Genomic DNA, 27507 nt, shown 5'->3' with positions numbered 1-27507 from the left:
AACAACCATCAAGGCACTGTCATGGTAACCAAAGGAGAGTCTTAGAGAGGAGAGAGCCATGAGTGAATGAAGGGATTAGGGGAGGATGGAGAAGAGAGAGGTACTGTCACACTGTCTTCCTCTCTTCTACTTGAGGAAGAGAAACGTGTTGGGAAAGTGAATGTGTTGTAGTTGGGCATCTAATGCATGGTCAAAATGGAGTTTATAGGTTGTACTTGGTACACATCTCTTGCCTGGGGTCATTTTGAGCAATCTGTATGTGGTGAGTTTGCTACTGAGAGTGAGTGTGTGAGGCAGGGTGGCATAGGCCTGCAGTGTGAGCACCACCAGAGGTCACAGTCAGGACTGTAGGGTCACATCCTGTTTTGTCCCTGCTGAGCTTGTGTTGTTGTTGTGGTGGCTGGTTCCAGAACCTCCATCCAGATCAGGCATGCTCTCAGAGCAGCTGGGAACTGGAAGGGAACGGGCAGAGAATTCCTGGATGCTGCCTTATGGGCCACACAGGTTTTAGAGCAAACATTATGTGTGACCAATGATGTCACCACTTTTGTCCCACTCTAAATAAGGCCCTTTAACATAATAGGCTGAAGTTCTGAGGATTACAGTATATTGGGTGTGATGAGCAAATAAACATTGGTGACTTTTTATCATGTAGCCTTTGTTGTGTGTTACATGGGAATGTCTGGTTTGAGGGGTAAGCGTGTGAATAATATGGAAATCCAAAGCTGTTTCTGTGGGACTCAGGAGATTCCCCATGAATTGCAAAAGCTTATAGTGCCCCCCTGTGGCATCATAGTTACACTAGCCAGATATTTAAATTAGATATACATTTCAGGCTGGTAGTCAGGCTTTCCATGCAAACAATAAGCTATGATTGTAACCATCTGCTTCTGTCTCCACTAGATGAATGATGTTATGCTGTACACCTACCCTCAGCAGGATGGTAAATACAGGCTGAAGAACACTCTCTATCTGTCTGGGATGAAGGTGAGTCCTCCCCCTCCTACAGAGATGACCTTCCCTGACCCTTAACCCCTGACCTCTGGCTCTGTCGTGACTTGTGTGTGTGTGTGTGCTGAATGTGCTATGCTGTGCTATGTGTCCTGTTCTCCCAGGTCAGTATACCTGTCATAGACAATGTGCTCAATGCCCTGAGGATCGAGGTGTCTGACGTCACCATCACCTTGTCAGCCAGGTGAGTCAAAGCAGAGGACACCTGTCTGGGGCTTTGTACAAGGCTTGTCCATTGGTTAGATACAGTATTTATGTGCATATGTATAATTATGTGTACAGCCTCAACACATATCTGTTTCTTTGCTCCTAGCTCCTGTGGAGAAAGGGACGACTGGTTCCACACACTGAGTCGGGCCATAGCAGACCATGCTGCAGGCCTGTGTACTTTTGGTGGCCCCTGCAGTGAGGTAATGAGTTCACCCCTGAATGACTCAGTACAGGAGATACCATTGAAGCTCACTTGTATAACATTTTACGTGTGAAATGTATGAAATGCAAATAAGGTTAATGTTATCGTAACATTGTTGTTATGTTATTGTAACATTGTCGTAGCGCTGTCGTAACATTGTTGTTATGTTATTGTAACATTGTCGTAGCGCTGTCGTAACATTGTTGTTATGTTATTGTAACATTGTCGTAGCGCTGTCGTAACATTGTTGTTATGTTATTGTAACATTGTCGTAGCGCTGTCGTAACATTGTTGTTATGTTATTGTAACATTGTCGTAGCGCTGTCGTAACATTGTTGTTATGTTATTGTAACATTGTCGTAGCGCTGTCGTAACATTGTTGTTATGTTATTGTAACATTGTCGTAGCGCTGTCGTAACATTGTTGTTATGTTATTGTAACATTGTCGTAGCGCTGTCGTAACATTGTTGTTATGTTATTGTAACATTGTCGTAGCGCTGTCGTAACATTGTTGTTATGTTATTGTAACATTGCCGTAGCGCTGTCGTAACATTGTTGTTATGTTATTGTAACATTGTCGTAGCGCTGTCGTAACATTGTTGTTATGTTATTGTAACATTGTCGTAGCGCTGTCGTAACGTTGTTGTTATGTTATTGTAACATTGTCGTAGCGCTGTCATAACATTGAGGTATTGTTGTTGTACCGTTGCGGTGACGTTGTTGTGAGAATGTGGTAACGTTGTGGTAATGTTGTGGTAACGTTGTGTTAACGTTGTGGTAACGTTGTGGTAATGTTGTTTCCCCATGAAGGGACGTGAGAAGCTGTGGATGGCCCTGGGGGAGGCAGCTCCAGTGCTGGTGCCCGTGTCTCATGTGATGATGTGTATGAACTGTACCTCTGACTTCAGCTTGACCCTGAGACGCAACCACTGCAACGCCTGTGGGAAGGTGAGACACACACCTTACTGTAGGCGTCCCTCACTCCTACTGCTGCTTCAGGACCCCTCACTCAAACTGCTGTTACAGGACAACATCCTGACCCCAGCCCAACCCACTTTTACATTATCCTGCCAGAAAGTGGCTCTCTACCTATGCTTTAATACTGTGGCTCAGTTGGTAGAGCATGGCGCTTGTAACGCCAGGGTAGTGGGTTCGATTCCCGGGACCACCCATACGTAGAATGTATGCACACATGACTGTAAGTCGCTTTGGATAAAAGCGTCAGCTAAATGGCATATATTTATATATTTTTTAACACTCCCCGGATCACCCCTCTCTCCACTCTCATACCTGTTCTCTCTCTCTATCCAAACCCAGGTTGTGTGTCGTGCCTGCTCCAGGAACAGGTATCCTCTGAAGTACCTCAAAGACAGAATGGCCAAAGTGTGTGACCACTGCTACGCTGAGCTCAGGAAGATAGGTGTCAGTATCTCAGGGGCGTGTGGTAACTCCAGCCCCTGCACCCACCGGGCCAGTCGGCCCCTCTCAGCCGTGTTCCAGAGCCTACAGCCCCCAAGCCTGTGGAGAAGCAGGAAGAGCACCTCCCCTCTCAACCAGGTCTGCAATATTCATCACATTTGACCTTTGACCTATCTTTGTAGTCATGACGTTCTGCACTGATGCAGGCAGCTATGGTAGACCCGGCTATCTTCCTGGCGTTGACCTGTGAGTCTTTGTTACAGGTGGCATTGCGGGCTGAGGACTCGGCCATGAGTGGCAGCCTGCAATGGCGTAAGAAGAGCAAGAGGAAGTGGAAGAGGCTGTGGTTCATCCTCAAAGACAAGGTGCTCTACACCTTCACAGCACGTGAGGTGAGGGGGCACAGAGTCTCCCACACCAGCCCCAAACAGAGACACATACACACACACACCCCCTTAATATACTCACATTATGCCTATACTATTCTTGACTCTCTTAAAAGCTTATACATAGTCTCTCTGTGCTCTCTTTCTCTTTCTTTTTTTGTACTGTTTATTGTGTTTTTGTATCAAGCTTTGTAGCTACCATTTTGAACAAGCAGTATCATTAACAACTGAACTCATGAATACAATTGAGCAGTTAGTTTCCATGCTTCTCAGAATGTTTTACAAATATCATTGGTATATACAGCTGAATATGTGACTTGTCCCTCATCAATGTCCCTCCCCCTCTCTCTCTCTCTCTCTGTCCGTCTCTCCCTCCCTCTCTCTTTCTCTCTGTCCATCTCTCTCCCTCTCTGTCTATCGCTCAATACAGGACAAGGTGGCACGTGAGAGTCTGCCCCTGCAGGGTTTCACAGTGAAGCTGACAGAGAGGCCAGAGGGTGAGGAGAGATTCAACGTGTTTCAGCTCTACCACAAGAAGACTCTATACTACACCTTTAGAGCAGATGACCAGCACACTGCCCGCAGGTCAGGATAAATACACACACACACACGCATGCACACACACACACACGCACGCACGCACGCACGCACGCACGCACGCACGCACACACACACACACACACACACACACACACACACACACACACACACACACACACAGGTCCATGGTGTTCATGTAGTCCACTTGTGTTTCACAGGTGGGTCAATGCCATGGAGGAGGCCACAGTGTTATAACATCTGCCTGTATGCACAGACTGACCCTGCTGTGCATCACCTACCTACCTACGCTCTCTGTCCTGGTTTACAGCTGTCCCTCACAATGCCTAAATGGAATATCTATGAAAACTTATTTTCTCTTGAAGGACATTGAATATCATTCTTATAATCCATCCCTTAATGCACTGGACCAATTCTCACTCTGGAAGAATTACACGTCTCTGTGCAAGAGCATCTTTGACATGGCTGCCATCTACAGGCAGAAAGAAGATCATGCAGACTCTGTGTGGGGCAAACATCCAAGTGTGAGGTTACTGCTTGGGAGTCTCTAAGGTGAAAACCTCTCAGATGAGTATGCTGCATGCAATAACATGCCACAAATTCCGCTCCTGTGTCTAAAAGCTCATAGATGATGTGTTTTTACAACTTTTTCCATTGACAGTCTTCAGTGCCATGTACATTCACAGACTTATCTTTACTTTCTGACACTTCTTTTCTACCATGGATGTGTATGTACATAGAACAACTTGGTATGGGTTTTGTTTTTGATATCATAGGCTTTTTGATGCTGTTTAAACAATACCAAGTTAATATGAACAGCTTATGTATTGTATGAGAACATATAAGAGTCATGTCATATTTGGAATATATAGTGTAATATTCAATTCCCATATTTTGAAGTGAGATATAATAATTATTTGTAAATACATAACAGAAATGTTATTACATGATGTTACATCATGCCCAATGTATTTTCTGTACTCTATGTAAACATACTTATTTTACACCGCAGGTTTACACCTGTAATAACAATGACAGAATGTGAAATGTTACAGACAGTATTAGTATTATTCAACAAAATATCATTTTGAAGTATATTTCATAGATAATGTATAGTTTTTAAACATTTTTAAAAGGGTGACTACATTTTTATGGGCCAATAGTCTCCACTTGAATGCAGTGTGTTATGGCTGAAAGAATGTGCCTGACGGGACGTTATTATCCTTCATTCATTCAAATGATAATTCATACGTTTTGGGGAGTAGTGAACTGCATGTAGTTTAACTAGTCATTTAACTATATTTTGCAGTAGCTTGGTGGTAGTTGAACTAATTAAAATACCTGACAGAAAACAGATTTAACATTCAGTTGATGTTTTTCATTTCCTGTCCAGTCATATGGTCTATCACATTAGATGTTTTCTATTTCCTGTCCAGTCATATGGTCTATCACATTAGATGTTTTCTATTTCCTGTCCAATCATATGGTTTATCACATGAGATGTTTTCTATTTCCTGTCCAGTCATATGGTCTATCACAATAGATGTTTTCTATTTCCTGTCCAGTCATATGGTCTATCACATTAGATGTTTTCTATTTCCTGTCCAGTCATATGGTCTATCACATTAGATGTTTTCTATTTCCTGTCCAGTCATATGGTCTATCACATTAGATGTTTTCTATTTCCTGTCCAGTCATATGGTCTATCTCATTAGATGTTTTCTATTTCCTGTCCAGTCATATGGTCTATCTCATTAGATGTTTTCTATTTCCTGTCCAGTCATATGGTCTATCTCATTAGATGTTTTCTATTTCCTGTCCAGTCATATGGTCTATCTCATTAGATGTTTTCTATTTCCTGTCCAGTCATATGGTCTATCACATTAGATGTTTTCTATTTCCTGTCCAGTCATATGGTCTATCTCATTAGATGTTTTCTATTTCCTGTCCAGTCATATGGTCTATCACATTAGATGTTTTCTATTTCCTGTCCAGTCATATGGTCTATCTCATTAGATGTTTTCTATTTCCTGTCCAGTCATATGGTCTATCTCATTAGATGTTTTCTATTTCCTGTCCAGTCATATGGTCTATCTCATTAGATGTTTTCTATTTCCTGTCCAGTCATATGGTCTATCTCATTAGATGTTTTCTATTTCCTGTCCAGTCATATGGTCTATCACATTAGATGTTTGTTTTTTTCTTCTTGTAGGTGGATTTACTTTTTGCCTGAGAAATATGGATTGGTAAAAAGTTCCATTCAGCTATGTCTCTATATAAAACTGTAGATTTAAGGCAATTTGTCCTTGGCTTCAGTTGTTTTAGCTGCACTGAATTTGCCTGTCTGGTTTGGTGGTTATGCGTGTTGCTAGTATGCACTAATTGGACAGACAAATACTGTGTTTAAAAAATATATATATAACATTCCTAAAGAAAATCAGAAGACTAGATAGTAATTTGTTTCTAACGTGAAGCCATGAGAGATTCTGATGCATTTTAATAAACTAATCTGGCAGCCCTGTTTAGAGCAATGGAGAGGGAATCTACCAGCCCTGTTTAGAGAAATGAAGAGCTAATCTGGCAGCCCTGTTTAGAGCAATGAAGAGGTAATCTACCAGCCCTGTTTAGAGCAATGAAAAGGTAATCTACCAGCCCTGTTTAGAGCAATGAAGAGGTAATCTACCAGCCCTGTTTAGAGCAATGAAGAGGTAATCTACCAGCCCTGTTTAGAGCAAAGAAGAGCTAATCTACCGGTCCTGTTTAGAGCAATGAAGAGGTAATCTACCAGCCCTGTTTAGATAAATGAAGAGGTAATCTACCAGCCCTGTTTCGAGCAATGAAGAGCTAATCTGGCAGCCCTGTTTAGAGCAATGAAGAGGTAATCTACCAGCCCTGTTTAGAGCAATGAAGCGGTAATCTACCATCCCTGTTTAGAGCAATGAAGAGGTAATCTACCAGCCCTGTTTAGAGCAAAGAAGAGGTAATCTACCAGCCTTGTTTAGAGCAATGAAGAGCTAATCTGGCAGCCCTGTTTAGAGCAATGAAGAGGTCATCTACCAGCCCTGTTTAAAGCAATGAAGAGGTAATCTGGCAGCCCTGTTTAGAGCAATGAAGAGGTAATCTTCCAGCCCTGTTGAGAGCAATGAAGAGGTAATCTGGCAGCCCTGTTTAGAGCAATGAAGAGGTAATCTACCAGCCCTGTTTAGAGCAATGAAAAGCTAATCTACCAGCCCTGTTTAGAGCAATGAAGAGCTAATCTACCAGCCCTGTTAAGAGCAATGAAGAGCTAATCTGGCAGCCCTGTTTAGAGCAATGAAGAGGTCGTCTACCAGCCCTGTTTAAAGCAATGAAGAGGTAATCTACCAGCCCTGTTTAGAGCAATGAAGAGGTAATCTTCGAGCCCTGTTTAGAGCAATGAAGAGGTAATCTGGCAGCCCTGTTTAGAGCAATGAAGAGATAATCTGGCAGCCCTGTTTAGAGCAATGAAGAGGTAATCTACCAGCCCTGTTTAGAGCAATGAAAAGCTAATCTACCAGCCCTGTTTAGAGCAATGAAGAGCTAATCTACCAGCCCTGTTAAGAGCAATGAAGAGCTAATCTACCAGCCCTGTTTAGAGCAATGAAGATGTAATCTACCAGCCCTGTTTAGAGCAATGAAGATGTAATCTACCAGCCCTGTTTAGAGCAATGAAGAGGTAATCTACCAGCCCTGTTTAGAGCAATGAAGATGTAATCTGGCAGCCCTGTTTAGAGCAATGAAGAGCTAATCTACCAGCCCTGTTTAGAGCAATGAAGAGCTAATCTACCAGCCCTGTTTAGAGCAATGAAGAGCTAATCTACCAGCCCTGTTTAGAGCAATGAAGCGCTAATCTACCAGCCCTGTTTAGAGCAATGAAGAGCTAATCTACCAGCCCTGTTAAGAGCAATGAAGAGCTAATCTACCAGCCCTGTTTAGAGCAATGAAGAGCTAATCTACCAGCCCTGTTTAGAGCAATGAAGAGCTAATCTACCAGCCCTGATTAGAGCAATGAAGAGCTAATCTACCAGCCCTGTTAAGAGCAATGAAGAGCTAATCTGGCAGCCCTGTTTAGAGCAATGAAGAGGTCATCTACCAGCCCTGTTTAAAGCAATGAAGAGGTAATCTACCAGCCCTGTTTAGAGCAATGAAGAGGTAATCTTCCAGCCCTGTTTAGAGCAATGAAGAGGTAATCTGGCAGCCCTGTTTAGAGCAATGAAGAGGTAATCTTCCAGCCCTGTTGAGAGCAATGAAGAGCTAATCTACCAGCCCTGTTTAGAGCAATGAAAAGCTAATCTACCAGCCCTGTTTAGAGCAATGAAGAGCTAATCTACCAGCCCTGTTAAGAGCAATGAAGAGCTAATCTGGCAGCCCTGTTTAGAGCAATGAAGAGGTCGTCTACCAGCCCTGTTTAAAGCAATGAAGAGGTAATCTACCAGCCCTGTTTAGAGCAATGAAGAGGTAATCTTCGAGCCCTGTTTAGAGCAATGAAGAGGTAATCTGGCAGGCCTGTTTAGAGCAATGAAGAGGTAATCTTCCAGCCCTGTTGAGAGCAATGAAGAGATAATCTGGCAGCCCTGTTTAGAGCAATGAAGAGCTAATCTACCAGCCCTGTTTAGAGCAATGAAAAGCTAATCTACCAGCCCTGTTTAGAGCAATGAAGAGCTAATCTACCAGCCCTGTTAAGAGCAATGAAGAGCTAATCTACCAGCCCTGTTTAGAGCAATGAAGATGTAATCTACCAGCCCTGTTTAGAGCAATGAAGAGGTAATCTACCAGCCCTGTTTAGAGCAATGAAGAGGTAATCTACCAGCCCTGTTTAGAGCAATGAAGATGTAATCTGGCAGCCCTGTTTAGAGCAATGAAGAGCTAATCTACCAGCCCTGTTTAGAACAATGAAGAGGTAATCTACCAGCCCTGTTTAGAGCAACGAAGAGCTAATCTACCAGCCCTGTTTAGAGCAATGAAGAGCTAATCTACCAGCCCTGTTTAGAGCAATGAAGAGCTAATCTACCAGCCCTGTTTAGAGCAATGAAGAGCTAATCTACCAGCCCTGTTTAGAGCAATGAAGAGCTAATCTACCAGCCCTGTTTAGAGCAATGAAGCGCTAATCTACCAGCCCTGTTTAGAGCAATGAAGAGCTAATCTACCAGCCCTGTTAAGAGCAATGAAGAGCTAATCTACCAGCCCTGTTTAGAGCAATGAAGAGCTAATCTACCAGCCCTGTTTAGAGCAATGAAGAGCTAATCTACCAGCCCTGATTAGAGCAATGAAGAGCTAATCTACCAGCCCTGTTAAGAGCAATGAAGAGCTAATCTGGCAGCCCTGTTTAGAGCAATGAAGAGGTCATCTACCAGCCCTGTTTAAAGCAATGAAGAGGTAATCTACCAGCCCTGTTTAGAGCAATGAAGAGGTAATCTTCCAGCCCTGTTTAGAGCAATGAAGAGGTAATCTGGCAGCCCTGTTTAGAGCAATGAAGAGGTAATCTTCCAGCCCTGTTGAGAGCAATGAAGAGGTAATCTGGCAGCCCTGTTTAGAGCAATGAAGAGGTAATCTACCAGCCCTGTTTAGAGCAATGAAAAACTAATCTACCAGCCCTGTTTAGAGCAATGAAGAGGTAATCTACCAGCCCTGTTTAGAGCAATGAAGATGTAATCTGGCAGCCCTGTTTAGAGCAATGAAGAGCTAATCTACCAGCCCTGTTTAGAACAATGAAGAGGTAATCTACCAGCCCTGTTTAGAGCAATGAAGTGCTAATCTACCAGCCCTGTTTAGAGCAATGAAGAGCTAATCTACCAGCCCTGTTAAGAGCAATGAAGAGCTAATCTACCAGCCCTGTTTAGAGCAATGAAGAGCTAATCTACCAGCCCTGTTTAGAGCAATGAAGAGCTAATCTACCAGCCCTGATTAGAGCAATGAAGAGCTAATCTACCAGCCCTGTTTAGAGCAATGAAGAGCTAATCTACCGGTCCTGTTTAGAGCAATGAAGAGCTAATCTACCGGTCCTGTTTAGAGCAATGAAGAGGTAATCTACCAGCCCTGTTTAGAGCAATGAAGAGGTAATCTACCAGCCCTGTTTTGAGCCATTTGGAGCTTTTTTATATCTTTCTTTGCAGCAGGTGACCATATAACTGGACAGTACTCTAAGTGTGATAGGACCAGGGATTGACCATATAACTGGGCAGTACTCTAAGTGTGATAGGACCAGTGATTGACCATATAACTGGACAGTACTCTAAGTGTGATAGGACCAGTGATTGACCATATAACTGGGCAGTACTCTAAGTGTGATAGGACCAGGGATTGACCATATAACTGGACAGTACTATAAGTGTGATAGGACCAGTGATTGACCATATAACTGGACAGTACTCTAAGTGTGATAGGACCAGTGATTGACCATATAACTGGACAGTACTCTAAGTGTGATAGGACCAATGATTGACCATATAACTGGACAGTACTCTAAGTGTGATAGGACCAGGGATTGACCATATAACTGGACAGTACTCTAAGTGTGATAGGACCAGTGATTGACCATATAACTGGGCAGTACTCTAAGTGTGATAGGACCAATGATTGACCATATAACTGGACAGTACTCTAAGTGTGATAGAACCAGGGATTGACCATATAACTGGGCAGTACTCTAAGTGTGATAGGACCAATGATTGACCATATAACTGGACAGTACTCTAAGTCTGATAGGACCAGTGATTGACCATATAACTGGACCAGTGATTGACCAGGGATTGACCATATAACTGGACAGTACTCTAAGTGTGATAGGACCAGGGATTGACCATATAACTGGGCAGTACTCTAAGTGTGATAGGACCAGTGATTGACCATATAACTGGACAGTACTCTAAGTGTGATAGGACCAGTGATTGACCATATAACTGGACAGTACTCTAAGTGTGATAGAACCAGGGATTGACCATATAACTGGGCAGTACTCTAAGTGTGATAGGACCAATGATTGTCCATATAACTGGACAGTACTCTAAGTGTGATAGGACCAGTGATTGACCATATAACTGGACAGTACTCTAAGTGTGATAGAACCAGGGATTGACCATATAACTGGACAGTACTCTAAGTGTGATAGGACCAGTGATTGACCATATAACTGGGCAGTACTCTAAGTGTGATAGGACCAGTGATTGACCATATAACTGGACAGTACTCTAAGTGTGATAGGACCAGTGATTGACCATATAACTGGGCAGTACTCTAAGTGTGATAGGACCAGTGATTGACCATATAACTGGACAGTACTCTAAGTCTGATAGGACCAGGGATTGACCATATAACTGGACAGTACTCTAAATCTGATAGGACCAGGGATTGACCATATAACTGGACAGTACTCTAAGTGTGATAGGACCAGGGATTGACCATATAACTGGGCAGTACTCTAAGTGTGATAGGACCAGGGATTGACCATATAACTGGACAGTACTCTAAATCTGATAGGACCAGGGATTGGACCATATAACCAGACAGTACTCTAAGTGTGATAGGACCAGGGATTGACCATATAACTGAACAGTACTCTAAGTGTGATAGGACCAGGGATTGACCATATAACTGGGCAGTACTCTAAGTGTGATAGGACCAGGGATTGACCATATAACTGGACAGTACTCTAAATCTGATAGGACCAGGGATTGACCATATAACCGGACAGTGCTCTAAGTTTGATAGGACCAGGCATTGACCATATAACTGGACAGTACTCTAAGTCTGAAAGGACCAGGGATTGACCATATAACCGGACAGTGCTCTAAGTTTGATAGGACCAGGCATTGGCCATATAACCAGACAGTACCCTAAGTGTGATAGGACCAGGGATTGACCATATAACTGGACAGTACTCTAAGTCTGATAGGACCAGGGATTGACCATATAACTGGACAGTACTCTAAGTGTGATAGGACCAGGGATTGACCATATAACTGGACAGTACTCTAAGTGTGATAGGACCAGTGATTGACCATATAACTGGACAGTACTCTAAGTGTGATAGGACCAGTGATTGACCATATAACTGGACAGTACTCTAAGTGTGATAAAACCAGGGATTGACCATATCACCGGACAGTGTGATAAGACCAGGGATTGACCATATAACCGGACAGTGCTCTAAGTTTGATAGGACCAGGCATTGACCATATAACCAGACAGTACCCTAAGTGTGATAGGACCAGGGATTGAATCACCTGATTCAGAGTGCTAGCTGTTACATACTCTGAATATTTTATTCTAACAGCAATTCCCTTACCCATCTTAATAACAATATAATCTATGTGTTCTGACCATGATAAAGCTGCGTCCAACATGACCCTTAGTGGTTGTTGTTTTTAAACTACGTGTATTCTATTCATCGACAAAGTCACTTGAGGGTCATCAGCAAGCATATATCTTGAACCAAACACAATACATTTAGTTTCAGAAATGTTCAACACTAATTTGTTAATGTCAACCCACTCAGACACCATTCTTAATTCACTGCTCAGTACATCTGTTAGCTCATTACATTCTGATGCTGCACTATACATTGTAAAGTCATCAGCATACATGCCCACTCTTGATTTGTTCATTACTGAAGGTAAATCATAAGTAAAGATAGAGTAGAGTAGTGGGTCTAGGCAGCTTCCTTGAGGAACACCACAATGTATATCTTTAATATTTGAAAAGCTACCATTAAAGAACACTTTTTGATTTATCCAGGATAGATACCATCCAGGATAGATACCATCCAGGATAGATACCATCCAGGATAGAGCTGCATCCTTAAAACCATAACATTTGAGTTGTCCTAGTAACAGTTCATGATCAATTACATCAAAAGCAGCACTGAAATCAAGCAACACTGCACCAACTTACTTCCTTCCTATCATCCATAATCTTTAACCAATCATCTGTCATTTGTGCTAAGGCTGTACTCGTAGAATGCTCTTCTTTGCATGCATGCTGGAAACCCGTTATCAGACCATTATATGAGAAATAATCCTTGTACAGATACAATTCTTTCCAATAATTTACTTAACACAGGCAGCAAGCTTATAGGACGACTATTAGGACCAGTGAATGCAGATTTTTTTTATCCTTAGGTAGTGGAATAACGTTTAACTCTTTCCAGACTTCTGGGCACACCCCATACATAAAGCACTTGTTAAAAATATGAGAGATTGGGGTCGATATTTGGTTAGCTGTAACTCTGTACCAAGTGGCTTTTCATCCGAAAGAGACAACAGCATCCTTTCTACCTCTTCCCTTTCTACTTAATGAAATTGGAAACTGAATTGCCTCTCCTTCATGATACAATATTTTATAGATTGTATCAATCTTTTATTTTATTGTAGTGGTGTAACTAACTACTGAAACTACACACTACTTGTTTTGCTAAAATAATTTAAAATATGGGTGAAGTAGGCAATCATTTCCTTTCCTTTTCTGCATCAGACCTGTGTAATTCTCACCTGGAATTTATTTTTTGGTATTTATTTATGTTAACATATGACCCCGACGTGATCTCTTCTTGCAATTTCTAGTCATTTACATATAATACTTCTTCACAAAGTAGTTTGGTAGTGAACTACTTTTTTAAAGTAATGTTACTTAAGTAAAATATATATATTTTAAGGGTATATTTAGTGTAGCTTAACGTCTTTCCGTGTCAAGTAATTGGTGGCTTGGTAAACTATCTTTTCAGAGGAGCTTCCTCAATCAACACTACAATTAATTATGTCTTAAGTGCCAATCTCTTCCAGGTAGATATAAAATAAATGCTCTAAACTTAGCAAAGAGAATCCTATTCATTTATATAACACACATAACATCTTATCACCTTAAACCCATGTGATTCCACTGTGTCTTTGCAATCACAAAAGAATATGTGGAAGTGCCATGTTGATGCCTTTTGGCATGCTGTTTTTTGCACTGTACTGTACAATTCATTAACAATTAGGTTAATACCATAATCTAAACACTCTCGACTACATTGTATATAAATGACATATACAAAATTATTCTATGAAAAAAAACTGATGCAAAGAAAATGGTAACTAAAAATACCTATATCAGTTTTAGCACCAACAGTCAATTTTCAAGAGAAACATTTGCCTTGTTTTTATTTTTTAGATGCTGATGACATCACTCTTTTCTAATTCTGCTTCTTTGAGATCATATGCTAACTGACTATCCTGTCAGGCTTGTCAGAGTACATTTTACAGTAGTCTGTTCAAAATGCAGCTTGTCATGCGTATGTCCTGTATATCTACACTTAGCCAATACATGTGTTCGTCATACCTGTGTTTATTGGTTATGTCAATAGTGTTATGGGATTATATCTCTAACATGCATATAATTCGGAATTGTAAATGTAAATGTTGATGTACAGTATGTAGTTAAAAGTACAGTAAATAAACTCAGCAGAAAATTATTTCCTCTGTACTTAAGACAAAGAAAGAATGTATATTTGATCAGAATCAATAGTGTTGCAATAGATATGACAGAGTTACTGGGACTATATAATAACAAAGTCAGTGGGACAAAGTCATAATAAACAAACTGATACCTGTGCAGATGGTTCTCGAACCATAGACTGTTAAAGAGTAACTTGAAAATTAAGTTAAAACAAACATGTATCCCCTCTCTCTGATATGCAGGTGTATTTGTAGATCAAGAAATGGTTAGGCACACAACACTGTTGGTGCTTGAGCCCTGTCTACTGTCTAGAAATAGCAGTAGACCGAAATAGCCTGAGACCAGACCTGAGATCTGGAGAGGAAAAGACCTTAGATCTTTAGAGGGAGAGAAAGATCTGAGGGGCTGAGCACAGGGCATGGTGGGGCAGCGGTCAGTTCAGTGGGTGTGCGTCGGTCAGGCACTTGGTTCTTTGTCGTGGGCTGGCTGTGCCTCTCATCCTTGTCCTTGCAATCAAGGACGAGCTGCTCACACCCCACTTATACCCCTCTGTAACCCTTCACCTCCTGAGTCGGATTAGAAGTCCACTCCGAATCTTTCTTCTCTGAGGTGTCTTGGAGCAGCATAGGATAAGTTCAATTGCCTGGGTGGTACGAATGAAGGATCCAATACAGGAAAGTCGTATTCCTGGTTGTAATGCTGGCGAGTTACCGCCGCTCTGATATCCAAAAGATATTTCCGGCTGTACGTAATAACATAAAAAACATTCTGGGCTAATAATGTAAGAAATAACACACCAAAAAAAACTAAATACTGCAAAGTTGCTAAGGAGCTATAAGCAGAGCTGCCATGTCTGTCGGCGACATCTTGCTGGCCTGGTGTGGTGGCCTTCATTATTTCTCCCCCATCTGGCAGACATTAGGAGAGAGAGGATAGACAACTTAGAATGCAAGCTATAAGATACAACAAGTAATAAAAGACCACATGATGGATTTTTGTAATATTGCGAACCTGTATTTAGTACATCTTACCTGTTTGATGTCAGATGGGTTGACGTTGCTCCCCGGGGAGCGAAATCATGAGCGCTGGAACATTTCCCAGTGGCCAAGGGCAACACGGTGCCTTATAGTAGGCCTCTAGGCGCAATGTCAGCAAGGACCCGCATTTATGCCTCCACAAAGTGATGTGTCGTTCCCTCCCGATAGCTGAGTGCTCAACACTCTCGACGACTGAACAGTTGATCTAAGTAGGCTGTGAATTTCTTGTACCTGTAATTAGGGTAAAGTAATTGAACAATGTCTTGTACTATTGCATATTGCTGACAAAATAAGGGAAAGTGTTTCCCCAAATAACAACATATCCCAAACAAGGACTGGATAAATTTATATAAGACTAAAACTGACCAGCAAGTCTTGGTTTTATCATTAGAAAATGACTGAACAAAGCTAATAGATCACACCTCATTATACTGTTATACTACACTAACCCGGCAACAACTGGGTTGTGTTTTGGCTGTTGATACAGGAGCTCAACCATCTCTTGCCTTGCATAAATTATGTCTTCGAAGACAGTCTACTCCACTCTCCTTGCTCCACAGTCACCTCCACACTGCCTGGACTAGGTGGGACGTGTAGAGGAGCAGTTTGGCCCCTAGAAAGGCATTTCCTAATGCTCTCCTCTCTGCCTTGCAGTCATCTGTAATGAGGCGAGGACCAGCCTGACCTCTTCCTCAGGACTTCCTTCAACAGTTGAAGGCCCTCAAAGGTGGTGATGTATGTTTCATAATTAACTACTCTTGGTGCAATTGTGATAACGTACAGAAACCCAAGTCCTTTTGTTCAGCCGACCTAGAATAACTCACAATTAAATTCCAACCGTTTTACTTCTGTCGTGTCTTTGTCTATGCCGGATTAAGTGATATGACATGCTATTCTATAAAATAATTTCTCCGTAATTAATATTACCTGATTGAGCTAATCATGTAAATGTAATTAACTAGTCAGGGCACCACAAAATAATATTTATAGAGCTGTTATCTTCCGAATAAACTCTTAAAGACCGACCTAGTAATATTTTACATCAATAGCAGTCAATATTAATCGTCACCTTAATTCAGTCTCAACCAAGAATTTACAACTTTCAGATATCTTCACGAACCCTGGCTAACAAGTTGAATCAGCAACACAAAATTGGGTTTAATTATTTATTTACTAAATACCTAACTAATCACACAGAATTACATATACACATAATTAATCATAACTTGATTACAAATTACGTCATAAAGGAAAACGTCCCTAGATGGCGGAACAGATATGACAACTGGTTACACAAAAGAAAAGGGCTGGGTTTGAGTGAAAGAGCGGGAAGACTGAGGACCAAAGGAAGAAGCTGTGCTATCGTAAATACAGTATCTTATGCATTCTAAATTACCACCCATTTGGAAAAGGAAAATGCAATAAATATTTACTCTGAGCTGCGCTTCGGTAGGTTGGTGGTAGATGGAAGGCTGTGTTGCCAAACCGAGTCCTTTGAAGAATGTCTATGGTGGTCAATTGGATACGTTGTAGTAACGTCGTTGTGTGACAGACGGGATACTCTGTCTGTTCCTTCCTAACCTACGTTTGCAGCTGCTGTTGCTAACTCAACGGCTAGGAGGTATCACTTCTGTAGTGAATAAGAGTTCAAAGTTCATACCATTCGCAACCAAAGCTCACGCTGATGTTGGCATCGTTCTGTAGTTATTATCTGAACCATTCTGACATCGGACCGTCGTCCTCACATCCTCGGAACAGAAGGTTATATTGTCGTCAAGGCTTTTTATAGTGGAGCGAGAAGGGTGTGTCTGAAAAGTTGACTCTTCACAGGGGCGGGCCACTGATTGAGCAGAGCCCTAACCTTATGAAAACCCAATTCTCACATTTTAGAAGCTAAAAATCACATTTCATCCCATCACAAATAATTTCATATTCAAACATTTAAATTGAACAACAATTCCATGTGAATCCAATAACTCTGATGTGTGTGTGGACTTTCCTCTGTAGAGTTTGTCATCTTATCATTGATGAGAATGTCTCAGATGACAACCAAACTGACATCATATTCATTAAGTACCACATATGTTCAATAGGTCGGATTATCAGATTATAGTTCATTTCCCCCCACCTTCTGATGTTCCCAGAATCTCTATATTAACCAAGGGGTTTGAAAATGTAACATCAGTAGGGTAGAGATAGGAAAAAGGGGGGAAGAGGTATTTATGACTGTCATAAACCTCCCCCCAGGCCAACGTCATGAGACTTCCCAAGAGAATTCTTTGGTAATAGTCACAGCCATGTATATTCCCCCTCAAGCCGAAACCACGATGGCCCTCAAGGAAATACATTGGACTTTGTGCAAACTGTTGACCACATATCCTGAGGCTGCATTTATTGTAGCTGGGGATTTTAACAAAGCAAATCTGAGGAAAATGATACTGAAGTTCTACTAACACATTGACTGTAGTACTCGCGCTATTAAAATGCTTGATCACCGATAACCCCCCTTTCGGGATGCCTACAAGACCCTCCCCTGCCCTCCTTTCGTTAAATCAGATCACGACTCCATTTTGCTCCTCCCTTCCCATAGGCAGAAACTCAAACAGGAAGTACCTGTGCTAAGGTCTATTCAACGCTGGTGTGACCAATCGGAATCCATGCTTCAAAATGGACTGGGATGCGGACTGGGAAATGTTCCGGGTAGCCTCAGAGTAACATTGACATATACACTGACACGTTGCGTTCATAGGGAAGCGTGTAGGGGATGTTGTTCCCACTGTGACTATTAAAACCTACTCAAACCAGAAACCGCAGAAAGACTGCAGAATACACGCAAAACTGAAAGTGCAAATCACCACATTTAACCATAGCAAGGTGACTGGGAATATGGTCAAATATGGAAAGAATAACTACACTGTTTATAAGGCAATCAAACAGGCAAAATGTCAGTACAGAGACAAAGTGGAGTTGCAATTCAACGACTCAGACGTATGTTCCAAGGTTTACAGACAATCACGGATTACAAAGGGAAAACAAGCCACGTAAACACCTTCTTCGTCCGCTTTGAGGATAACACAGTGCCACCAAGTTCATCAGCGTACACATCAACTGCTATCTGAAATGGTCCACCCACACAGACCGTGTTAGGTCTGTGTGGGGAAGAAGGCGCAACGGCGCCTCTTCAACTTCAGGAGGCTCAAGGTATTTGGCTAGGCCCCTAAAACACTCACAAAAGTTTGCAGATGCACAATTGAGAGCATCCTGTCAGGCTGTATGACCGCCTGGTATGGCAACTGCACCACCCGCAACCACAGGGCTATCTAGAGGATGGCGCGGTCTGCCCAACACATCACCGGGGGCACACTGCCTGCCCTCCAGGACACCTACAGCACCCGATGCCACAGGAAGGCCAAAAAGATCATCAAGGACTCAACCCTGCACCTTAGAGGCTGCTGCTCTATATACATAGACATGGCATCACTGGTCACTTTAATCATGTTTACATACTGCTTTACTAATGTCATATGTATATACTGTATTCTATTCTACTCTATTTTAGCCAATGCCATTCCGACATTGCTCATCCTAATATTTATATATTTCTTAATTCCATTCTTTGACTTGTAGATGTGTGAATTGTTAGATACTACTGCACTGTTGGAGTTAGAAACACAAGCATTTCTCTACACCCGCAATAACATCTGCTAAATATGTGTATGTGGCCAATAAAATTTGATTTGATAAAATTGTATTTTATTTGATACTGTGAACATGGAGATAGACCTCTGCACTTGTCTAGTAGGGCACACAGGAGCTCCATGCAAGCCAGCCTGCTGGGGTCCAGTTATACAAATACCTACAAACACTGGAGGGCTGAGTTGCTGAAGATACAGGAGGTAAAATAGTGGCTATTTTATTTTTGTTTATGGTTAGACAATCATTTTCATGTGAATATTTGATGTACCAAAGCAGAGTGCTGAAGTTGATTAAATACTGTATTTCTTATAGCAGCAATACCTCTGGATTTTCTGCAGCCACTGAGACAGCCAAGACAGCCAAGCTTTGGATAAAAGCGTCCGCTAAATGGCATAAGTCAGTCAGTAGATGCTGAATAAGCAAAACAGACACATGGATTTGCTTTCATTGCTCTGTATTGCTGTATAACATTTAGCTACCTTGCGATTTATTTGCCGACCTGTGCCTGTTGTTTGGCGATGCTTCTCCCACGTCGGAGTGCATATCCGTGGGCGCTTTTGATAAGGAATGTTGTTTGCGTGGCCTAGCGGTGCCCAATTAATAATAAAATCCAATTGTTAGATGGAACCACCCCCCTCCGAATCAAAACCAAACATGGATGTCAATGTCTGCGCTCGCACCGACGCTTCATTCTTCTTCCTGACGCGGGAAAACGTTGCCAAACTGGCAGAGGTACGGGCCGGCAAATATCCTGCACGCCTCTCCAATGGTATGCCCTAAGACAGAATGTTACTGTTAAAATGACTGCACTTACTGTTATTAACTGTATACATGACAGCAAGCTATGCAGGACTAGCAGTAACCATGTAGCAGGCCTATTATTACCCAGTTTTATTTCATAAATTAATAGATTGGTTTATTGCGTATTTCTCTCTCTTTTCACATGGTGATTTGCATCAAGTGAATTGTGACAGGAGTCATCAGACCTCAGGCAAGGGAGAAACAGAGATAGGGAAACAAGGTGGTTAGAGGGAGCATGCCTTGGACTACACAGTAGACTACACCTACAGACTGGAATGGTTATTCACTCACCACTTCTGTGCTGATTTTCCCTGGGCTGGTCATTGCATGCCTCCTCTGTACTCATCTTTGTGTTTGCCAATCGTGAAATCTGACAAGTAAGAGTAATATTCAAGATATTGTTAACATAAATAAGTGCAGTATAATGACTTGCACGTTTAACACCTGCATTTTAATCATCCTTTCCCTGTTATCTACATTGAATGTCTTCTCAGATTATGCTTTTACATTGCCGCAGACTACATTTACACATTTAGCAGTGAACATTTAGAAGTCTACACTCTATCCAGATGAAGAGAAGGACAAGAAGGCGTAGCCACTTAGACTATTAGGATGTTCCCTTATTTTGTTAGTTTGTCACTCACTGTTTACTAACTGAGGGTTGGAGTTGCACAGGTGCAGCTTGCATTTGTGACTGGAAGCTGTTTGAATGTCACACACACACGCCCACACCACAGCAGCCTTGTATTTGTGACTGGAAGCTGTTTGAATGTCACACACACACGCCCACACCACAGCAGCCTTGTATTTGTGACTGGAAGCTGTTTGAATGTCACACACACACGCCCACACCACAGCAGCCTTGCATTTGTGACTGGAAGCTGTTTGAATGTCACACACACACGCCCACACCACAGCAGCCTTGTATTTGTGACTGGAAGCTGTTTGAATGTCACACACACACGCCCACACCACAGCAGCCTTGTATTTGTGACTGGAAGCTGTTTGAATGTCACACACACACACACACACACACACACACGCACACACACACACACACACACACACACACACACACACACACACACACACACACACACACACACACACCCACACCACAGCAGCCTTGTATTTGTGACTGGAAGCTGTTTGAATGTCACACACACACGCCCACACCACAGCAGCCTTGTATTTGTGACTGGAAGCTGTTTGAATGTCACACACACACGCACACACACACACACACACACACACACACACACACACACACACACACACACACACACACACACACACACACACACACACACACACACACACACACACACACACACACGCCCACACCACAGCAGCCTTGTATTTGGATGAAAGAAAAGCAGAGTACATTAAAATCTTGAATTTAGTAGCTTAGTCATTCAAGTCATTTCCCTTGTTTTTTATTAACAAAGCCCTATCTCCACACATCTTGGAGTAGGTTTGCACTACCCAAACATAATGATTTATAATATCTGGAGCATCAAGATCACCAGTATTCTGGAGCATCAGGGTGGGGCTGTACATAGGCTCCCTCTGGTGGCGAAATAGGAGAGCAGCCTGTTTTCCCAACGCACCTGGAGCCTTCCCCTAATTGAACACGTGTGCACGCAATCTGACACACATGTGAATGGCCTCACACTCCAGTTCGGTAGGTGGCGGTGTTGCGATTCATCAAATACAAATTTGAGGGAGAGAGACAGAGACAGAGAATCACATTGTGAAGCAAAAATATCAGCCTGTTCTGGAATGTGTCACAGTGTAATGAGTTTACTCCCAGTGAAGGAACACAACTGGGATTGTGGAGTTATGGCTGGTGTTCAGTAAATGAGCCTGCACATTTGCTGTACTTAAATTGTGTTGTTTCTGTTATCACCCATGATGAATGTATCTTAAAACTATAACACAGTCATTGGGTGTGCTTCTGCACAGCTTATATGATTGTTATGTTCAGGTGGTTCCAGAGATATTCAACTCTTCTCCATCAGACCATCTGTAGTCCTATGCAGACATGTGTATGCACCGAATGGCCTTCATTATTCAAATGATTGTACTCTCAAAATCTGATAGTAAAGTAGACATGAGCTCATTTCCATTGTGAGGGGTTTATGATGCATACCGCTTGTGGACTATACCTGAAATCTTCTGTAGCTTCAGATTCTATCTCTATAGATGCATGTATCCCTTAGTGTCTTTGTGCCCACCCTGCTTCCCGGCTAGAACTGATGGTAATATGACACAACTGTGGTACGGTAATTAGCTATATCAAAGAGTTTCCCAGAGTCCCAACCGACCAGCACACCAAGGAAAGTAACGCAGCAGTTGGTATGAATAATTAAAGTTAAAGAAACAGCACAAAACATTTTGGCCTAATTCGTTTTCAACGCTAAACATAAGTACCTTGTTTTCACTTCAATGGCTGATCTATCCAGGTCTTCTGAAACCACCTCAAAGCCTGGGTTTGTCTCAGAGTATACAAACTAACAGAACCTTATTCAGGTCAGTGAGGAGAGAAGGAACGAGGGGATACTTGACAGAGTGAGCGAGGACAAAACTTGAAGAAGTAGATAGCAGGGGTTGAGGGAAAATTAAGATGTAGCAGGGTTCAAGACTGAAGTAGAGGTACAGTATGTTTGGATATGTTGGCTAAAGATTTTAAAAAAGATTGAGTTACTGAGATCAGAGTGAACAGTGAAGGAAAGATAAGAAATAAATGGAGTTAATAAAATAAATAAATGGGGTTGTTCTTAGTTACCACAATCCCTGACGTCACCGTGACCCAATACTAAGTTAGTGCTGAGAAGGAAAGAAAGAGAGGCAGGGAAACAGAAACAGAGACAACAGGAAAAATGTCCCTTTTCGAAAGAACAAAGTTGATTTGACCAGTGTGTGCCCAGTGGGCTTACTCTACTTTTCACGAATCCATCCATGTCCTTTGTGCTCTCCTTCTCCTCGAGCATGTCCCTCCTCGTTCTCAGGTGGTAGACCTCTCCCTCTCTCTTTCTCTCTCTTCCTCTGTCTTTAAGTCTCTGTGTTCTGTAGAGTCCTAAAGGTGAGAAAGGAGCTCTAAAGATATACAATGACACTTCCTGTCTGTACCTCCTCAGAAAGTTTCAGAAGCACATTCAGAAGTTACAATTTGTCATTGATTGAGTGCTGCACAATCAGAGGAATTGTAGACAGATGTAGAAAAAAGAGAGAGAGAGAAATTGTTTAGCATGCCAGATATATAGTTGAAATGTATTCAATTTTGAGTTTGCATCCCAATATTACACTTTATATACATCACAGGAGACTGAATTATAATGTTTATGAAATTATGAAATTATGAAAAATATTAACATTCCACCCATGAACCCACAAGGTCATTTGACTGCAGGAAAGGGCTGAAGGGCTGCCAATAGAAATGGAGAGTACAGTACATACGAAGGGATAATGTGTTCACCAATAGGACATAACTCCTTCAGATTTGGGACAGAACATACAGTTGAAGTCGGAAGTTTACATACACCTTAGCCAACTACATTTAAACTCAGTTTTTCACAATTCCTGACTTTTAAATCTAGTAAAAAGTCCCTGTCTTAAGTCAGTTAGGATCACCACTTTATTATAAGAATTATGACATTTCAGAATGATAGTAGAGAGAATGTTTTCAGAAGTGTATATACACCAATTAGTATTTGGTAGCATTGCCCTTAAATTGTTTAACTTGGGTCAAACAACTCAGGTATCCTTCCACAAGCTGGGTGAATTTTGGCCCATTCCTCCCTCCTGACAGAACTGGTGTAACTGAGTAAGGTTTGTAGGCCTCCTAGCTCGCACACGCTTTTTCAGTTCTGCCAACAAATTGTCTATGTGATTGAGGTCAGGGCTTTGTGATGGCCACTCCAATACCTTAACTTTGTTGTCCTTAAGCCATTTTGCCACAAATTTGGAAGCATGCTTGGGGTCATTGTCCATTTGGAAGACCCATTTGCGACCAAGCTTTGACTTCCTGGCTGATGTCTTGAGATGTTGCTTCAATATATCCACATCAATTTCCTTCCTCATGACGCCATCTATTTTGTGAAGTGCACCAGTCCCTCCTGCAGCAAAGCACCCCCACAACATGATGTGGCCACCCCCGTGCTTCACGGTTGGTATGGTGTTCTTCGGCTTGCAAGCCTCCCTCTTTTTCCTCAAAACATAATGTAGGTCATTATGGCCAAACAGTTCTATTTTTGTTTCATCAGACCAGAGGACATTTCTCCAAAAAGTACGATCTTTGTCCCCATGTACAGTTGCAAACCGTAGTCTTGCTTTTTTCTGGCGGTTTGGAGCAGTGGCTTCTTCCTTGCTGAGTGGCCTTTCAGGTTATGTCGATATAGGACTTGTTTTACTGTGGATATAGATACTTTTGTACTCGTTTCCTCCAGCATCTTCACAAGGTCCTTTGCTGTTGTTCTGGGATTGATTCATCCACAGGTACACCTCCAATTGACTCAAATTATGTCAATTGGCCTATCAGAAGCTTCTAAAGCCATGACATAATTTTCGGGAATTTTCCCACAGTCAATTTAGGGTTTGTAATCTTCTGACCCACTGGAATTGTGATACAGTGAAATAAGTGAAATAATCTGTCCGTAAACAATTGTTGTAAAAATGACTTGTGTCATGCACAAAGTAGATGTCCTAAACGACTTGCCAAAACTATAGTTTATTAACAAGAAATTTGTGGAGTGGTTGAAAAACAAGTTTTAATGACTCCAACCTAAGTGTATGTAAACTTCCAACTTCAACGGTATGTTGTGCATTAAAACAGAATGTACCAGTGTCCATTTGATAATCAGGCCCTTGATGTTATACACAAGGGCCTTGTATAGGTTGTATAGGTTAGCATGTAAAGCATATGAAACAGATGGACAAGCCATTTGTTCTAGATTAAAACATCTGTTAGTCAGTGGCTAAAAGAGGAAAGTGAAGTTTTGCTGCTTTGAGAGAATGTATTCTATGAAGTGCTTCACTGTTTGACACTCACACACTGTCTCCATATATGGGTAAAACAACTGTGTTGGCCAGAGAACAGTGGTCTGGTTTATCTCATGCTTGTGTGTAAGCCAATTTAATACACGCACAGACACACACATACAAACAAACAGTAGCCGATTCATACAGAAAGCCACTGTGTCAGTTTAAGAGCAGTTCGGTGTTTTCATGAAGCTCAAATAAACAAGGACATGTGAATCAAGACGTGAAGAGGAAGAGAAAATGACAGGACACAAAGAAGAAGTGAGAATGGATGCTATAGAAACAGGGGAGGAACATAGAGAAAGTCTTGCTCCGTCCATAGCGGAGGTCATGATGAGGATCATTTATTTCCTGTTTTATGTGTTGTAGAGTTCCCCTTCATTCATCCCTTCCTCTCGTTACTCACCCTGATGTTTGCCCTGGCACCACAGGGACGACAGCAGCAGGCATCGCCGTGGGAAACGTCTGTGCACCCTGCCCTAACGACCAGTGCCAATATGAATATACAGTTGCACAATATCCAGGGCAGGCAGGAGATACAGGAGTGATATACCACACAGCATCAGAGCTAAATGAAGGGTACAGAACACAACCAAATTCAGTCGTATCACTGTTTCAACACTTGAATTTAATGACAGCACAGGAGACAAATTGGACTAAAACAAAGCATTTACAAAAGCCAGAGTCATCTCTTTTACACTAGGTTGATTACACTGTACATGTCAAACACATGCACACTTTAGGGAAATAACCTAACTGAAACATATTGTGTGTGTGAAATAGTACAGCCTTGGAACCATGTACAATAACATTTACATTGCCTTCCAGGGAATGGAACTTTGTTGAGAATTTCAATAAGCATTTCTCTACGGCTGGCCATGCTTTCCTCCTGGCTACCCCAACCCCGGCCAACAGCTCCACACCCCCTGCAGCTACTTGCCCAAGCCTCCCCAGCTTCTCCTTCACCCAAATCCAGATATCATATGTTCTGAAAGAGTTGCAAAACCTGGACCCGTACAAATCAGCTGGGCTAGACAATCTGGACCCTCTCTTTGTAAAATGATCTGCTGCCATTGTTGCATCCCCTATTATCAGTCTGTTCAACCTCTCTTTCGTATCGTCGTATCGAGATTCCTAAAGAGTGGAAAGATGCCACGGTCATCCCCCTCTTCAAAGGGGGTGACACTCTAGACCCAAACTGTTACAGACCTATATCCATCCTGCCATGCCTTTCCAAAGTCTTCGAAAGTCAAGTTAATAAACAGATCACTGACCATTTCGAATCCCACCGTACCTTTTCCACTGTGCAATCCGGTTTCCGTGCTGGTCATGGGTGCACCTCAGCCACGCTCAAGGTACTAAACGATATCATAACCACAATCGATAAAAAACAATACTGTGCAGCCGCCTTCATCGATCTGCCCAAGGCTTTCGACTCTGTCAATCACCGTATTCTTATCGGCAGACTTGGTTTCTCAAATTACTGCCTCGCCTGGTTCACCAACTACTTCTTTGATAGAGTTCAGTGTGTCAAATCGGAGGGCCTGTTGTCCGGACCTCTGGTAGTCTCTATGGGGGTACCACAGGGTTCAATTCTCGGGCCGACTCTTTTCTCTGTATATATCAATGATGTCGCTCTTGCTGAGGGTGATTCCTTGATCCACCTCTACACAGACGACACCATTCTGTATACATCTGGCCCTTCTCTGGACACTGTGTTAACAAACCTCCAAACAAGCTTCAATGCCATACAACACTCCTTCCGTGGCCTCCAACTGCTCTTAACGCTTCTTAACGCTAATAAACTAAATGCATGCTCTTTAACCGATCGCTGCCCCACCCACCCACCCAACTATCATCACTACTCTGGACAGTTCTGACTTAGAATATGTGGACAACTACAAATATTTAGGTGTCTGGATAGACTGTAACTCTCCTTCCAGACTCATATTAAACATCTCTAATCCAAAATCAAATCTAGAATCGGCTTCCTATTTCGCAACAAAGCCTCCTTCACTCATGCTGCCTAACACGCCCTTGTAAAACGGACTATCCTACCGATCCTTGACTTTGGCGATGTCATTTACAAAATAGCCTCCAGTACTCTACTCAGCAAACTGGATGCAGTCTATCACAGTGCCATCCTTTTTGTCATCAAAGCCCCATATACCACCCACCACTGTGACCTGTATGCTCTCGTTGGCTGGTCCTCGCAACATATTCGTCGCCAGACCCACTGGCTCCAGGTAATCTATAATTCTTTGCTAGGTAAAGATCCGCCTTATCTCAGCTCACTGGTCACCATAACAACACCCATCCGTAGCACACGCTCCAGAAGGTATATCTCACTGGTCATCCCCAAAGCCAACACCTACTTTGGCCGCCTTTCCTTCCAGTTCTCTACTACAATGGCTGGAACCAATTGCAAAAATCGCTGAAGTTGGAGACTTATATCTCCCTCACTAACTTTAAGCATCAGCTATCTGAGCAGCTCACCGATCGCTGCAGCTGTACACAGCCCATCTGTAAATAGCCCATCCAACTACCTACCTCATCCCATATTGTTTTTATTTACTTTTTTAGTTATTTTGCACACCAGTATTTCTACTTGCACATCATCATCTGCACATCTATCACTTCAGTGTTAATTTGCTAAATTGTAATTACTTCGCTACTATGGCCTATTTATTGCCTTACC

At 42.2% G+C, this 27507-nt stretch overlaps 1 protein-coding gene across 10 annotated transcripts in view; it reads left to right on the top strand.

The window, feature by feature from the left end:
* The window catches only part of LOC118388151 (FYVE, RhoGEF and PH domain-containing protein 5-like), a 67083-nt gene extending 50995 nt beyond the window's left edge, over positions 1-16088 (top strand). The window contains exons 13-23 of one of the 10 annotated variants that reach the window (XM_052526728.1): positions 904-987; positions 1116-1195; positions 1325-1421; positions 2234-2371; positions 2741-2980; positions 3106-3234; positions 3659-3813; positions 3987-6868; positions 7141-7174; positions 7277-10538; positions 10850-14251. In XM_052526728.1, coding sequence (XP_052382688.1) covers positions 904-987; positions 1116-1195; positions 1325-1421; positions 2234-2371; positions 2741-2980; positions 3106-3234; positions 3659-3813; positions 3987-4023 — 960 coding nt within the window. In that variant the 3' untranslated portion in view covers positions 4024-6868; positions 7141-7174; positions 7277-10538; positions 10850-14251. Of the gene's footprint in view, positions 1-903; positions 988-1115; positions 1196-1324; positions 1422-2233; positions 2372-2740; positions 2981-3105; positions 3235-3658; positions 3814-3986; positions 7209-7242; positions 10539-10849; positions 14252-15926 lie in introns of those variants that run through there. The other 9 variants (XM_052526729.1, XM_052526731.1, XM_052526736.1 and 6 more) reach the window with 9 other exon arrangements.
* The last annotated feature ends 11419 nt before the right edge of the window (positions 16089-27507 follow it).

This window comes from Oncorhynchus keta, chromosome 10, assembly GCF_023373465.1.
Source record: "Oncorhynchus keta strain PuntledgeMale-10-30-2019 chromosome 10, Oket_V2, whole genome shotgun sequence".
NCBI lineage: Eukaryota > Metazoa > Chordata > Actinopteri > Salmoniformes > Salmonidae > Oncorhynchus > Oncorhynchus keta.
This window is presented reverse-complemented; position numbering and strand designations above follow the sequence as displayed.